At 34.9% G+C, this 17,089-nt stretch overlaps 1 protein-coding gene across 3 annotated transcripts in view; it reads right to left on the bottom strand.

The window, feature by feature from the left end:
* Positions 1-17,089, bottom strand: part of CNTLN (centlein) — a 357,273-nt gene that overhangs the window by 86,142 nt on the left and 254,042 nt on the right. For all 3 annotated transcript variants that reach the window (XM_060409518.1, XM_015093231.4, XM_027964566.3), the window contains exons 14-16: positions 15,872-15,963; positions 11,028-11,569; positions 6,615-6,786 (exon numbers count right to left, since the gene is read on the bottom strand). In XM_060409518.1, coding sequence (XP_060265501.1) covers positions 6,615-6,786; positions 11,028-11,569; positions 15,872-15,963 — 806 coding nt within the window. The remainder of the gene's footprint in view (positions 1-6,614; positions 6,787-11,027; positions 11,570-15,871; positions 15,964-17,089) is intronic.

Raw genomic sequence — 17,089 nt, 5'->3', positions numbered from 1 at the left:
GTGAAAGAAGAGAGTGAAAAAGTTGGCTTAAAGCTCAACATTCAGAAAACGAAGATCATGGCATCTGGTCCCGTGACTTCATGGGAAATAGATGGGGAAACACTGGAAACAGTGTCAGACTTTATTTTGGGGGGCTCCAAAATCACTTCAGATGGTGACTGCAGCCATGAAACTGAAAGACCCTTACTCCTTGGAAGAAAAGTTATGACCAACCTAGATAGCATATTCAAAAGCAGAGACATTACTGTGCTGACTAAGGTCCATCTAGTCAAGGCTATGGTTTTTCCAGTGGTCATGTATGGATGTGGTAGTTGGACTGTGAAGAAGGCTGAGCACCAAAGAATTGATGCTTTTGAACTGTGGTGTTGGAGAAGACTGAGAGTCCCCTGGACTGCAAGGAGATCCAACCAGTCCATTCTGAAGGAGATCAGCCCTGGGATTTCTTTGGAAGGAATGATGCTAAAGCTGAAACTCCAGTACTTTGGCCACCTCATGCAAAGTGTTGACTCTTTGGAAAAGACTCTGATGCTGGGAGGGATTGTGGGCAGGAGGAGAAGGGGACGACAGAGGGTGAGATGGCTGGATCGCATCACTGACTCGATGGCCGTGAGTCTGAGTGAACTGCAGGAGTTGGTGATGGACAGGGAGGCCTGGCGTGCTGTGATTCATGGGGTCGCAAACAGTCGGACACGACTGAGCGACTGAACTGAACTGAACTGAAAATTAAAAAGAGGCTTCCATTTCCAGTGTTACTACTTATGAAAAACCCAGAAATATACTTTGAAGTAAGCATACTTAAATCATGTTTTAAACATGAGAAAGTGTTACGGTAAATTCTGAGGCCAAAAATAAAGTAAAGCAAGAATTCAGAGGGATTTCCCTGGTGGGCCAGTTGTTAGGATTCTGGGCTTTCACTGCTCGGGACCTGGGTATGATCCCTGGTTGGGAAACTAAGATCCTACAAGCCATGCGTTGCAGCCCAAACAAACAAATTCAGAGATAAGCAATAAGCAAAGTGGCCATCAAAATATAAGCCAACTGATAATCCTTTTTGATCTTTCAGTTCAGTCACTCAGTTGTGTCTGACTCTGTGTCCCCAGCAGGACAGACTTCCCTGACCATCACCAACTCCTGGAACTTACTCAGACTCACATCCCTTGAGTCAGTGATTCCATCCATTTCATTCTCTGTTGTCCCTTTCTCCTCCCATCTTCAATCTTTCCCAGCATCAGGGTCTTTTCAAATGAGTCAGTTCTTCGCATCAGGTGACCAAAGTATTAGAGTTTCAGCTTCAGCATCAGTCCTTCCAATGAATAGTAAGGACTGATTTCTTTTAGGATTGACTGGCTGGATCTCCTTGCAGTGCAAGGGACTCTCAAGAGTCTTCTCAAACACCACAGTTCAAAAGCATCAATTCTTAAGCGCTCAGCTTTCCTTATAGTCCAGCTCTCACATCCATACCTAACTACTGGAAAAACCATAGCTTTGACTTATGGACTTTTATTGGCAAAGTGATGTCTCTGCTTTTTAATATGCTGTCTAGGTTGGTTATAGCTTTTCTTTCAAGGAGTAAGCGTCTTTTAATTTCATGGCTGCAATCACCATCTGCAGTGATTTTTGAGCTCCTCCAAATAAAGTCAGCCACTGTTTCCACTGTTTCCCTATCTATTTCCCATGAAGTGATGGGACTGGATGCCATGATCTTAGTTTTCTGACTGTTGAGTTTTAAGCCAACTTTTTCCCTCTCTTTCATTTTCATCAAGAAGCTCTTTAGTTCTTTGCTTTCTGCCGTTAAGTGTGGTGTCATCTGCATATTGAGGTTATTGATATTTCTCCCAGCAATCTTGATTCCAGCGTGTGCTTCATCCAGCCCAGAGTTTCTCATGATGTACTCTGCATATAAGTTAAATAAACAGGGTGACAATATACAGCCTTGACATACTCCTTTCCCAATTTGGAACCAGTCGGTTATTCCATGTTCAGTTCTAACTGTTACTTCCTGATATGCATACAGATCTTTAAACTCATTTTAATAGCAACACAGGATGTAGGAGGAAAGGAAAGTCTAGGCTCCAACTCCAGATGAGAAATCTGAGGTCACAATGCTAGGGCACTGCATATAGCAAAAGCCTGTATATCTTCTTTATTCTTGAGTAGTATTCTATAGTATGGATTAACCATTCAGCTATTGAAGAAAATTTTGTTGTTTCAGTTTCTAGCTATTAAAAATAAAGCTGTTATGACCATTCATGTACAGATGTTTAACTGTTTGGGGTAAACATAAATTTAATTTCTATGAGATAAATGTCCATGAGGAAGATGGCTGGGTTGTATGGAAAGCATATAATTTCTTGAAAAGAAACTACCAACTGCTTCCAAGAATGCTGTGCCTCTTTATATTCACAGTACTATATACGAGATATACTAGTACTATATGAGAGATTCAATTTTTCTGCATCCTTGTCAGCACTTGGTATTTTTTAATTTTAGCTGTTCTAATAGATGTGTATCTTATCAGGGCCTCGATCTTTATTCCCCTAATGGTTAATGATGTTGCGCATCTTTATAAGTGCTTATTTGCTATCCATTTATTCATTTCTGTGAAATGTCTATTCATGTCTTTTGCCTCTTTTCTAATTGAATTATTTTTCTACTGTTGAGTCTCAACAAAAATCCTTATATATTCAAGATATCAGTCTTTTGTCAAATATATGGTTTTATAAATACTTCCTCTTGGTCTGTCTCATGGTTGTTGTTGTTTTGTTTTTTTTTAACCCTCTTCACAGGGTCTTTCACAAAGGCAAAGTTCTTAATTTTGATGCAGTTTAATGTACTGGTGTTTTCTTTTAAGGACCATGTTTTTGATAACATGTCTAAAAACTCTTCAGCAGGCTCTAATTTTAAACGCTCTAAGATTTTCTCTTATGGTTTCTTCTTTAAGTTTTAGAATTTGCTTTACATATCACTATCTGTGATTTATTTCAAGTTAATTTTTGTATAAAGTGTGAGTTTTAGGTTCATTTTTTTACCTAGGGATCTCCAATTTTTCCAGCACTACTTGTCTCCTCTACTGAACTGTTTTACACCTTTTTCAAAAATCAGTTATTTTTCATACTTGTAAATCCATTTCTAGGTTCTCTATTCCATTATGTAAGTGTTAAACCTTTCTTCCCCTCCTGGGAGGTGTTTGGTATCACCAGTCTTGACATTAAATTGAGTGGTAGGCAATGATGACATCCTTTGTGGTGGGAACACAAAGCCATTATTTTTTCATTAAAATTTCCATTTGGTTCTATTTTATATCTTCTATTTCTTTGATGAGAATTTCTACTTCATTCTTGAGATGTTCTAGTTTTTCATTGTTTCAAGCCTGTTTGTAAATGCTTCTTGAAGCATTTTTAACGACAGCTACTTTAAACTACTATATTATCATACAGTTTGAATGGCTGTGTCATCTTGCTGTTAGCTTCTCTTGCTATCTTTCTTTCATACAAGTTGAGGTGTTTCTGGTTGCTAGGTATGATGAATGATTTTGAATTATATTCTGAACATTTTAGGTGTTGTATTCCTCAGTACTTCCCAGCTGGGATGCAAGTCCAGTCTCTGATGACATCCTGGTTGGTAAGGGGCACCTCATTATCACTGGGGGTGAAAGCTCAGGCTCCCCAAAGACCTCTGCTTATATCACCTTGGTTGGGAACTGGAGCATGACCTTGTTTCTGTTCTTCACTTGGCCTCTCTTGACATAGTGGACAGGGTATGGGAGGCTTTATAGATATGGGAGGTTATGAAAGTCCCCATCTCTGTACTTGACCTCTGAAATTGAGAGAAACCCTGCTACAAAAGGAAAGGGCCATCTCTTCATTGCTGGATACTGATGCATGTCCAACTCCCTACGTGGCCTCTAATGGCATAAAGGGGAGAGTCATTACTAATGGCTCTTCAATGGGACCTGAAAGTGGGAGAAGGCATGCCTTCTTACAGCTAGGTGAGAATGAAAGTGTATGTTCCTCACTAGGTCTTTACTGGTTGAGGGCAGAGGTAGGGTTGCATTTTTTCCCATGGTGTTTGGCTAGGGTAGGGCAGTTATTATGTAAAAGTTTTCTGTTTTACTGGGCTGTCCATTTCCTGGTCCTTTGACTAGAGAGAATAGGGTTTTATAGGGGGCTTCTATCATCTGACCAACTGGCCTTTCCAAGTTGCAGATTTCTTCAGCATCCAGGCCAGGATATATGAGGCAAAATGAAAACCCAGAGACCTTACCAACCATGTTGTTCCTCCAATTCTGAGATCCCTACTTGGTGTGTCTCCTCTCTACTTTTCAGAATCTTCTCATTGTTTTATTATTAATTTATATTGATAGAGTCCCTATCAAAATCCCAAAGGTTGGTTTGTGAGAAGCTGATTCGAAAGAACAAAGGACCAAGAATACTGAAGGGACTCTTGAATGAAAACAAGATGGGAGACCTGTTCTATTATTAATTAAGACTACTATAAAATAACAGTGATGAGACAGTATGATATAGATGAATATATTGATGGAACAGAAGGAAAAGTCTAGTTACATACCCACATGTATATGCACACCTGATTTACAACAAAGGTGGTGCTACTGCACAGAGTGGGGGAAAGTGTAAAACTTAATCCCTATCATTCATCATATGCAAAAATCAATGCCAGACATAGAGGTCAAAATCAAAACAGTAAATCAGACAATACAGAAAAAGGCAACAAAGTAGTATAAAAATACTGAAGTCAAAGTAGGTAAAAAATTTATAGAGAGCATAAAAAAGTATTATTCATAGGGAAAAAATTATTAAATTTGACCACGTTAGTATTATGATGTTTTATTCCCCAAAAGATTCCACTAAAACGAGTGAAAGGGCACAGGATGGCCTAGGGCAAGAATATAATCAACAGAAGACTCATATGTAGTATACATAAGAACTCCTCCAGATGAATAAGGAAAAGACAGACAATTCATTTCTAAAGTGGGAAGCACTTAAGGAAGCAATTCACTGAAGAACTCCAAATGAATAATAATTATAAGAAGTGGTATTTAACACCTTATTAGTAATCATAGAACATTAATTCACAATAATATGACTCAATATACAAACAAAAGTGGCTGAGATAAGGACTAACTTAACACATGTTGATAAGAAGCAGTAAAAATGTTCATAGTCTGCTAGGGAATGCAACAAATTGGTTGCACTTTGGAAAACAGTATCACCTAAAATCTTAGAAACACATAATCTATGGTGCAGTAATCCTACCCCTCGGCATTTCATTGTAGAAATGCCCATACTTGTATTTACAAGAATATTCACTGCAACATCATTTACAAGAAATCCAAACTGAAGCAACCCAAAATTCAGTAGTAGAATGGGTATATAAATTGTGATATATTCTGATAGTGAAATAATATACAACAATAAAAATGAACATATTCCCCATAATATTGAACAAAAAGGCCAGAGACAAAATAAAATATAGATTCCATAAAGTTCAAAAAACAGACAAAATTAACCATGTTAGGAGAGATAAAATAATAAAGAAAAGAAGGGGAGTAAATAAAATTAAGATAATGGTTACCTTGGAAGTAAGAAGTTCTAATATTTGCCAAACACAATTGGTACAATTTGACCAACTATAATTTTCTGACTCCCAACAATGTACATAGATCTATTCAGATGAGTTTCTTTTATTTATAAGTTGATTAAGCTGTACATAATCAACTTCAGCTACACAAAAATTCCAACCAAATAATGTGTAGCAAAATAGATTTCTTTAAAAACTATTTATCAACCAACCACTCAATCAGCATGTACTTAGCATATAATTTTTCATCTAAACTTTATTATGGTAGTAACCAAGATAAACTTTGGTCATTCTTGAGCTTTTTGCTCCAAAGTTCTGGCAAGATCTCAAAAAATAAACAGTTTTAGACAAGGTTTTTAAAGAACCTTACAGGTTAATTCAAAGCTAATCTTTTTTTAAAAACAAAATAAAATTATCTTTTCTTAGTTTTTCACTGATCTATGCCAAATAGTAAACCTTTAATGACATATCAGTAAAAAGAATTACTGAGTAAGTTGTCTCAGAACATTAATATTTCAAGACTTAAAATATATTGGGGAATAAAATACATTAGCATGAAATAAGAAAAATAAACTAAATACATTGGGCAGCATGTATTTATTTGTACATGTATATACATTACCTAATGTATTTACACTAGGTAGAAATTAGAAATCCAAAGATTTAGTCAGACTAAATTTGTTATTATGAAAGATAATATAAAACAGAAGCTTCTTCTCTTCATATATTTTATGTACCTGAAAACAGTAATGAACTTATTATCACATTTATTTCTGGCTGAGATACTTTAAGATTTATATTTAGGAAAATTATATCTACTTACATTTTTATCTATGCAAAAGATTTTTTAACAAATTAGTACTTGAAAATTATTTAAAAGTGAGTATTTTCACTGCATATTACAAGAAAACAATTTTTAAGGATTCAAATTAAATCACTGGCAAGAAAAATTAAGTTATGATGCATGAGATGAAATTTAAAACAGTCTATAATTAATCAAAACTGTTACATACCTTTGGGGTCTTGTCATTTGGATATATCTGTACTATTTCTTTTCCTTGCATTTGGCTGTCCTCTGTTTGGTCACTTTCTTTCTGGTCTCGTCTGTCTTCTGTTGGACTTATTTTCTGGGATGTTTCTACAATAACTGTTCCCAAATTTCGTAAGTTCTGTGTTTCAGAATCACTGATTTTGGAAAAAGGGAGAGATATAAAACCCAAGAAGAAGAGTTGTTAAATGTACCTCCTTTAAGTTCAAGACTAAATAATAACACAGGTTTCATATATATATACATATATATATATAGCTGTAAATTTAATTTGAACATTTACTAGTTCTCATTGTTAAGAGAGAAAGTTAGTCTAAATATATTGGGAGAAAATTTGTGTAAATAGATTTTACTAAATTATAAAATCTCATCAAGAATTTAGATTATCTAATATCACAAGCTTGCCAGCATCACTTCTATAGTATTTCTCTAAGTGTAAAACTCAGGAAGCACATGTTTTGACATGTTCAAGGTTAGAACACTCACTACTTTCTGAGCCAGGGCAGAAAGTTTTAATAATTTCTAACAGAAAGGAAAGTTTTCTCTTAGTGTAGGACAAAATTTGAATCTCTGAGCCATTCACCCATTGATCTTAGTCCCATTTCTTTTTTTTTTTCTTTTTAAATGTGTTTTTTAAAAAATTTAATTTAATTTAATTTTTTTACTTTACAATACTGTATTGGTTTTGCCATACATCAACATGAATCCACCACAGGTGTACATAAGTTCCCACTCCTGAACCCTCCTCCCACCTCCCTCCCCATTAGTCCCATTTCTTGAGTAGTCATCATTTAATAAAACACTTAAGGAAATTCTTGCCCTTGGGTAGCTTTCATCCTAGTGGGGTGGGGGTACAAGTAAGAAATAAGAGGACTAAGTTTTACCACAGTGTGTGTTAACAGTTTGAAATAGTACGTTAATAGTTTGTGTAAAAAAAAAAAAAATAAAGGGAAGAAGGTTAGAAGTGCTAGTGTTAATGCTGACTAGAAAAGTAAGTCCAGTCCCTTTTCTACATGGACAATCTATTTGGACACAGTTATATGACACCAGTAACAGTGGTTTCTCTAAGAAAAACATCTCTGCTGCTGCTGCTAAGTCGCTTCAGTCATGTCCGATTCTGTGCGACCCCATAGATGGCAGCCCGCCAGGCTCCCTGGTCCCTGGGATTCTCCAGGCAAGAACACCGGAGTGGGTTGCCATTTCCTTCTCCAATGCATGAAAGTGAAAAGTCAAAGTGAAGTTGCTCAGTCGTGTCCGACTCTTAGCGACCCCATGGACTGCAGCCCACCAGGCTCCTCCATCCATGGATATTCTTAACATAAATGCTTTTGAGAAGCTTTCCCATCCTGATCCCTCCTGAAAGTACACCAGTTTATTTTGATGGATCATTATGTCCAGAATTTAATTTCATATTTCAGGTGTACTATGAGAAGTATACGACTCCTGACAGATGCAGACTAAATTTGTGTAAGCTTTTCCAGCATGCATTATAAACTGAGACATAAAGGATTTAACAGAACCTCCTAAAATATTTTTACATACATTAAGTCTCATATTTTTCCCATTGTATAGCTGAAAATTTGGCATTTTATAGCCAAGTATAGGACCCTATCATCTTTTGGATAGCTGTATCTTCCCAGTCTATTGTGATCTTTGGGGATTTTGATTCTATTTTGTAATGTACTTTCCAGCCCTTTTACTGTCTCCTTTTCCACAGATTTGATAAACATGTTTTGCTGAAATTCTGCTTTTCTTCTTCAAGGTATTAACAATCCCTACTGATTATTACCCATCAAGATAAAGGTAATTCGTATATTGGGATCCACAAAATACAAGTTGCCCCAGTGGACTGGCCCAGTCAATCAAAACCAAATTCAGCATCAAAACATTAATGCAAAATACATCACTGTCAAGGAAACTTAACATACACCAATCACAATCCCCCAACCCAGCTTCAGCTAGTTTACCTTACCCTAGAAAATAGAACCCACTAGCCTTAAAAGGAAATCCCTGATCTTCTAATCAGTCATGTTCTGTTTCTGCTTGACCTCTTCTTACTGTTGCTGTTTAGCCGCTAAGTTGTGTCCAACTCTTTTGCCATCTCATGGGTTCTAGCCCACCAGGCTCCTCTATCCATGGGATTTCCCAGGAAAGAATACATGAGTGGACTGCCATTTTCTTCTCCGGGGGATCTTCCTAACACAAGGATCAAACCCATGTCCCCCTTATTGCAAGCACCTTCTTTACCACTGAGCCACCAGAGAAGCCCTGGCCTCTTCTAAAGTGCCTTAAAACTCCTCTTGCCTTAAATCTCTTGAAGAGTCCTCCATAGCTTGTTAGGCACTGGACTCCCCTAATCTGTGCTTGTTCCCCACACTTGTTACTAAATTGTATTTTTTTTGTTATTTGACATCATGCTTTTGTAATGCTATACAACAATGGGAAATAAATATTAATAAGGTAGTGATGATAAAGTATGATACAAATATATAAAGGACCAAGCTCTATTTTCCTCACTATCCAAGTAAATTTTTTATATTTCAATGAAAATCTAAAAGAAATATTTGGGTTGGCCCAGAAGTTTGTTCAGGTTTTCCATAAGACAAACATTATGGACAAATCTGGATGAAGTTTTTGGCTAATCCAATAGAATATTCTGAAATCCTGAAGCTTCATTTAGGATTTCTAATAGTTTGAGAATTCTTTGCATTTGAGTGATTCCTAAGATTGTTCTGTCAGGCAGGAAATGTAACATAATCCTCACAGTGTAAAACTGAGTTTCACTGCTAAATAACTTAAAATGACGACTCCTATGTTTTAATAGATATGGTGACACATCTCCCAAAATATGTGACCTTCTGATATGCATTAAGAAGACAAAATTGAACTGAGTGTATCTCTTGACTTTCATGTATTTATTCGCATACACATACACATGAGTAAATATGTACCACTATATTATGAAGTGTGGTAGTACCAACTTATGAGATATAATTAGTAGATGAAACCAGAATTTCCTGGAAGACATTGATAAACACTTAGTGGGTTTTAAGCAAAGTAGGATTTTATCTCTAACTGCTTTTGAAAATATGGAAGAAAACCTTAGAAGAGATAACAAAGAAGTAGGAACGCAGATTTGGTCTTTCTTACTACTTTTGTAAATTTGTTTCTGAGTTTTTAACCTGCATAAAGACCAGAGGCATGACCAATGTTCATTTAAAACACTGGTTCCCAAACTTGTCTGCATATTGGAATCAGCTGCAGAGACTCCAAAACTACTGAAGCTTGTATCTCTCTCCAGAAGTTATGATTTAATTGTTCTGGGATGTGGCCTGAGCTTTGGAATTTTTATAAGATCCTCAGGTGATTCTAATATGCAAACAAGTTTGAGAACTGCATTTTAAAATGTTTCACTTCTATGTCTAAGAAAACTATCCAGAAACATCTCAAATCTAAAACAGACCACGACTGCAGATTTAAAAAAAAAAGTAGGAAAATAAAAGGAAATATATGCTGCTATAAAACAAGACAGAATTACAGAAAATTGTTCCATGTGTCTGTTAGCAATTCTGGCAACACTAAATGTCCCTATTATTTAGGTATAAAAAGAGGTGTTCTATCATCCATTTACCTTTGTGGTTTTACTGACGTGCTTCAAGTGTGTCTGTGAATGGATAGCCAGGGGTAAAGGAAAGAAATAGTATAGATTTTTAGTATTCCCTTGCTGCTATTCACTAGGGGTTATATAACTTAGAACTAGCAATCTGTAGAGCTTTAACTTTAAAGAACGAATTTTAGCCACCATTCAATTAAAGTTAGTACAATGACTTTGCATAATACATACATGAAATAATTAGTGAAGATGGTTTTTAATTTAAAGGATGTTAAACAGCTTGTAGACATCTGGTAACAAGCTGAAATGGGTCATTCAAAATTTATCTAACTAAATTAAGGGGAAAAAATGTTTCTCCTCCCAGGTTGCCATGTCACAAGATAACTAAACCGACTTAGTAGGCTTGCCTGGGAATCCTTAGCTGTCAGTGGTGAATATGCAAAGGGCCAGCAAATTAAATCAACCTGCCAAACTGTCAATTTCAAGCCTCATGACTGCATGAAAATAGCATCACTGGAAGAAATCAAGCATTGCCTTCTTTTGGGTTTCCTGGCACCTATTCAAATACTCATGCAGTTGTGGCTAATTTTGCATGCAAATTTCAGTCAATAAGCTCAGAACAAGACCTCCCAAGATATTTCAAAGGATCTGACAGTATTTTTTCTGAATACCAAATCGACAGTAGTTGAAATTCAATCTCCATTTGCTGGTGCTTTACATATGCACAGTGTCCCCACTACAGACCTAAGTTAATGAGAGCTTTACCTGCTTTCACTCACATCCTCCCAGTCGTCCTTGCTGAGGTTCTCAAACACATTGCTCATGACCTTGATGGAGTGATTGAGAACAGTGTGGTAACGACCCACAGAGCACTTTTTCTTGGCTGTTTTAAATTTAACCTTGGTAGTGGTTGTCTTATACTCAGATTGCCCAGATCCAGATTGCGCTTCCGTGGTGGCCATCTCAGATTTAGCTTTGTCCGCTGAATGCTGTAATTTCTCCACTGAATTCATCAGCTCTTCATTTTCATTTCTCAACTCATTAGCTTCTGCCACTTGTCTCCTTAGGGAAATAACTTCTACCTCTAGCTCACTGATTTTTGCCTCAAGTTTAGCTTTGTCTTTTTCCACACCTTTACTTTCCTTTTTTAGCTGTTCCAGCTCTTTTTCTCTGGTCTTTGCATCTTCTTGCTGCTCTTTAACAAGGGATTTCAGGAAATCATTTTCTTTCATTAAATTTTTATTCCCTTCTTTTAGTTTTCTTGACCTTTTCTCAAAAGATTTTAGCCGATTTTCCAATTCAATGACCTAAACAAAACAGTTTTATTTATTCTTTTAAAAGCCCAAAGAGAATCTACTGTATTTTTATTATTTCTAACTTATAAAAATAAAATTTCATTTAGCATAAGGACAAAATAAAAATGTAAACTACTTAATTTCTAAATAATTCTAAGGTGGTATAGATAAATACATTCCAAAATGCAATAATACATCTTTTAAATAAAGGACAGATGGTAAAAGAAGTTAAAATTTTACACAATGGGATATAGAGCTAACTATACTAATAAGCTCTGCAGAGTTCTGTGAGACCATAAACGCTTTGGTTTTATAATCTACTATTGGGAAGGAAAACATTTCTTTCTACCATTCTAGGTTCTTTAACTGGTCTAAGAATGAAATTGATATAAGACAGATTTAAAACAGCAAAACTAAAATTTAATAACATGTATAACTCCTGTATACTTGGGAGATATCCAGAAAAACTGAGTAACTCCCCAAAATGGCTTAAGCCATCACCTTATATACTATTTTCATCTAAAGACAAAACAAGAGTAGACGTGTATGAGTTTGCACCCGACTACTGTAGATCTCTGGGAAACAAATTCTATTGTTCCCTCTCAACGCAAATACTTTACTGGAGAGCTGGATAATGTGACAAAAAATACCATGTTCAGGAATACATGAACATTTTTACTTTTCCCAAATCACTCTATCACCAAATCATATTCTCCATTTAGTAAAAAATTCTACAAGCAAATCAGGAATATCACCCTTTTATAATCTCTTCAGTTTCTCTCAATGATTTTTTAATCACTGCCCCAAATAGTATAGTTTTCATAAATATACTTTAAAATATTTTGGCATGTTAGATTCCAAGGTGGAGTGAATTTAAAGGGAGTTTATTTTTTTTAATTCATGAAAATAAATGATTATAATGTTAAAAACTATTTTGACAGTGATGATATAAAAATATTATTAAGAAGGAGTTCAGTCTGGAGGAAACTGAATTTTGAGCCTGGTCTAGATCTCACTTCTAGCTCTGTTTTACCCCAGGAGATATTAATCTATTTTACCTTTACTTTCCGCATCTGTAAAATGGGAATAGTAACAGCTATCTTCTAAGTTATAAGTATTAAATATGATCATATATAACAATTCTTAGCAAATAGTAAGTTCTAAACATTTTATCACCATCATTTCATTATTATTAATCATAACAGCTATTTAATAAAATTACTTGAGATAAAATTGCAGTTACCTACACTAAATACTGCTGAATTAGCTTTTAAATCAACTTATACTTTTATATTTTATATATTTTATATTTATATATTTTATATCAACTTACATATATTATATTAAAATATAATATGTTATGAAGAAATGTAGCAAACATCTTAAATTTGAGAGCTCAATCCTGGAAACTGGCATTATTTTTTTTTATTAAGATTGGGTACAACTCATGAAAATTTCATATGCAACAATGGAGAAATACCTTTTTAAGGTCTGGTATGTTTAAAATGTTTAAAGTTTCTTAACTGCCTACTGTGAATCTATGTTTAATCATAAGAACTAGTCAAGATTATTTGTATTTTAGTTTAAAATGGGGAACAACATAGATACTACTGCTAAAGAATTTGATGAGGGAAAGTTCATAGCACATATGAAAGTGTTATTCAAGGTCACTCTCTAAAAATTGTTGTCAAATTGACTTTGCTGCTGCTAAGTCATTTCAGTCGTGTCTGACTCTGTGTGACCCCAAAGACAGCAGCTCACCAGGCTCCTCTGACCCTGGGATTCTCTAGGCAAGAATACTGAAGTGGGTTGCCATTTCCTTCTCTAATGCATGCATGCATGCTAAGTCACTTCAGTCCTGTCCGACTCTGTGCGACCCTATGAACAGCAGCCCACCAGGCTCCTCTGTCCACAGGATTCTCTAGGTAAGAATACCGGAGTGGGTTGCCATTTCCTTCTCCCAAATTGACTTTATTTCTCCAAAAACAGAAAGGAAAAGTTTCAACCTATATCTGAAAATGAAAGTCTAGGGAATTGTTAAAGGCATTTGGTTTGTGTGCTAATAGATTATCTCAAGTCCAGTACTGAGAATTTAATTTACCAAAAAGATGGCTTCTTTCAAAACTGAAATAAAACACCTGACTTTTTGAAGTTTGTGTATTACTACACAGACTGAGTGAATTAAACTCTGATAAAGAGTCAGATACAATTAAGCGACTTCACTTTCACTTTTCACTTTCATGCATTGGAGAAGGAAATGGCAACCCACTCCAGTATTCTTGCCTGGAGAATCCCAGGGACGGGGGAGGCTGGTGGGCTGCCGTCTATGGAGTCGCACAGAGTCGGACACGACTGAAGCGACTTCACAGCAACAGCAGCAGCAACCTCATTTTAACCTAACTCTTTAAAGACCTTCATCTTCAAATATAGTCATATTCTGAGATACAGGAGATTAGGACTTTGACATAAGAATTTGGTTGTGGGAGGAGACACAATTGGGCTTCCTGGTGGCTCAGATGGTAAAGAATCTGCCTGCAATGCAGGAGACCTGGGCTCGATCCCTGGATTGGGAAGATCCCCTGGAGAAGGGAGACACAATTTACTCCATAAAGGTTGAAATGTTAGTATTAAAAAAAAAAAAATCTACTCATACATTTCATTTCTACTCATGTTTTCAGTATCTTTTAAAGCCATTCTGAATTTCATATTTATCCTTGTAAAATAAGGAAACTCAACTAAAAGGGGTTAAATTATGACTCATACAATTGATTATTTTTTTTAAGTGACAAATTTGACACATGGTCCTATGAAAATAATTCCTTTGGGTTTTTCAGGAGTTAAAATAGATTTCTGGATCTGCTATAGTAGTAGGCAATTAAGGGGAGCAGAATTCTGACACTCTAAAATGTCTCTTTGGCACATGTCATCTCTTGAGCTGGTTGTTTTTAAGAAACTGCAGTCCTAGGAGAACATCTAAAAACTGAGCAGTAACTGACTCCAGAGCCCCAACATCTTTTCTTGTCTTTAGTTAAAGAAGGTATTTAAGGTGACAGCTTAGGCCATTTCACAGTGTCAGTTTCCATGCATTATCTCCCATGTATATAGGAAGTACACATGTTATTAAACTTTGATTTTTCTCTGTTAACCTGTCTTTTTATTACAAGGGATGTCTTATCCAAGAACCTAGAAGAATAGAGGAAAATTATTTTTCCTCCTCCACATTATTTATGGCAGTTGGAATGAAATAATAAATTTCTCTAGGGTTTATACCCCAAGGTAGTAAGTAGCAGTATAGTATAATATGTCCATGGAGATAAAAATTATACAAAACCTGGCAAAAATGAACAAATTGATCTGAAACAAAAAAGGTAAGCTGCTATAAACTGTATGGCATTCTATCTGGAAGTACTTACTTTATTTCAATTACTTATTTTACCTTAAGATAAATGAACATGAGCATTTCTTGTTCTCTATGTTATAATGTCAAACTAATATGTGTCATTCAGTAATAATGAGATGACAGCCTTTGTTACCTGACTATAAGGAATCTCATCATCTGCTGTATATCAATAGATTTCCTACAAATCAATCCACAGATGTAGAAAATTTAAATAACTACATTAATAATTTTGTCTATATATATGGACACTTCCAGGTTTTTCTAAGTATCCAAGTGGTAACTGGTTACAAGAATAATCTATTTAAAGAACATTTCCTTTATAACAATAACAAAAAGTGCTAAAATAAAACCAAGCCCATTTAACTGAAATTGATGACTACGAGTTAAGTACAAAATTGCAAAGATAAATGTTAAGATTTTTAAACAACATTTTATTAATGAAGATAACCAGGCTGTAAAGTGACTATAGGATTTATATGGAGGGGTTCTGTTAAAACAGGGAGAGTTATACCAAATCATATGGGCATAAATGTTTATCTAAAATGAGATGAGAATGTATACTTTTTAACTTTAAAATTATAAACATATTACCATTTTACTACATGAAACTGAAACTATGCTTTTTTTTAAATGTGTTTAAATGTAAAAATTTTTTATACTTTCTATTGTTAAATTCATTCTTTTTATCACTTAAAAATATTTTAAATCTATCTCAAAAGAAGCATAAATGTTTCCACATTTTTTATTTCACTAACATTGATTTTTTAACCCCATTTTGGTAAGCCAATGATTTTGAATTTAAATTAAGGATTCACACAAGGTTTAAGTTCATGAGCCCTCGTTTTAAAACATAATCCTTTATGTTAAAATTCAGATTTCACTTGCTCAGTTCAATATCTTAAAGATTAGAATACCTTCTGTAATGTCTGCTCTGACATTTCTTTCCAATTCTTCTCTGGAGTACTCTTCTTGACCCCATCATCTTCATCATGTCTAAAGAGTTGTTCTGGCAGAGAATAAATAATACAGTATGTCTATATAGTATTACATATATATATATATATATATAAAATACATTATGGTATCCCATATACTGCTGAAACACTGTCCTGTCATTTTAAGGAAAAGGGGTCTATAGTTTCTCAACCATGAATAATGTAGTCTATTTCATTGTCAAATATTGGCCATAAGCTGAATGGTGACCCTTTTCAAGATTTTCAGTCACATAATTATGTATCTTTGTAGTGCCACTTTTTTTTTTTTGGCAGTGTAAGATTTTCAAAGGTACAACAGATCTGCAGGTTAACAATGCTGTACTTTTATTCCCATTTTCATTCTTTTGTAGACTATTCCCTCTTTGCCTTAAAAGCAGAATTCACTGCCTTTTTATCTACACAGTCACTACTAGTTTTGTTCTCTGGATCTTGTTCCCTGCCAGGAGGATCAGAGTGATTGCAGAACAAAGCAAACAGTAACAGAATTAGGGTAGACTGAGACTGTAACACCCCCTACCACCACCTTTTTCTTTTTTTATTTTTTTTAAGAAAAAGATCCTGCACTGGCAGAGTAAAGCACAAAAATCACATTTCCAGAATAACTGACTTTACCCAGTTAAGGGTAAAGTTCAAATCATTCCTACACTGCCCAAGCATCCCTTCAAACAAGCAAAACTATATAAGAAACATAACATTATTAAAGGAAAAAAAATCATAAAACTTCAGTTAATATTATTAGAATTGAAATACATTAAAACCTATAAATATTTTTCTTAGATAAATTAGTGACAAACAATATTTTCTTACTGAATTATTTTTGAATTATATTTCTCAAAAAATCAAAAAGGGGGGCAAAAATAACAATACATAAAGCTAAAAGGCTGTATATCTGTATTAGTCGGAGATGATTTTGCTTTAAAGTATGCTTGGCTGCTGTAGGTCAGTGTAAAACTTTGATTTATCAACAAAGGAAAAAGAAAACAATATTATTCTCTGTAGAGTAGAAATCCTCTTGGTATAAACAGTGACTAACAAGTTTGTTAGAGTGAATTAGGCATTTCTTTTGTCTTTGAAACATGACATATCCAATTAAAACTTCTGTACTCACGAAATAAATAGAACATTATCCTAAGGATA

This window comes from Ovis aries, chromosome 2, assembly GCF_016772045.2.
Source record: "Ovis aries strain OAR_USU_Benz2616 breed Rambouillet chromosome 2, ARS-UI_Ramb_v3.0, whole genome shotgun sequence".
Classification (NCBI taxonomy): Eukaryota; Metazoa; Chordata; class Mammalia; order Artiodactyla; family Bovidae; genus Ovis; species Ovis aries.
Note: the sequence above shows the minus strand (reverse complement) of the source record. Positions and strands in the feature narration are given on the sequence as shown.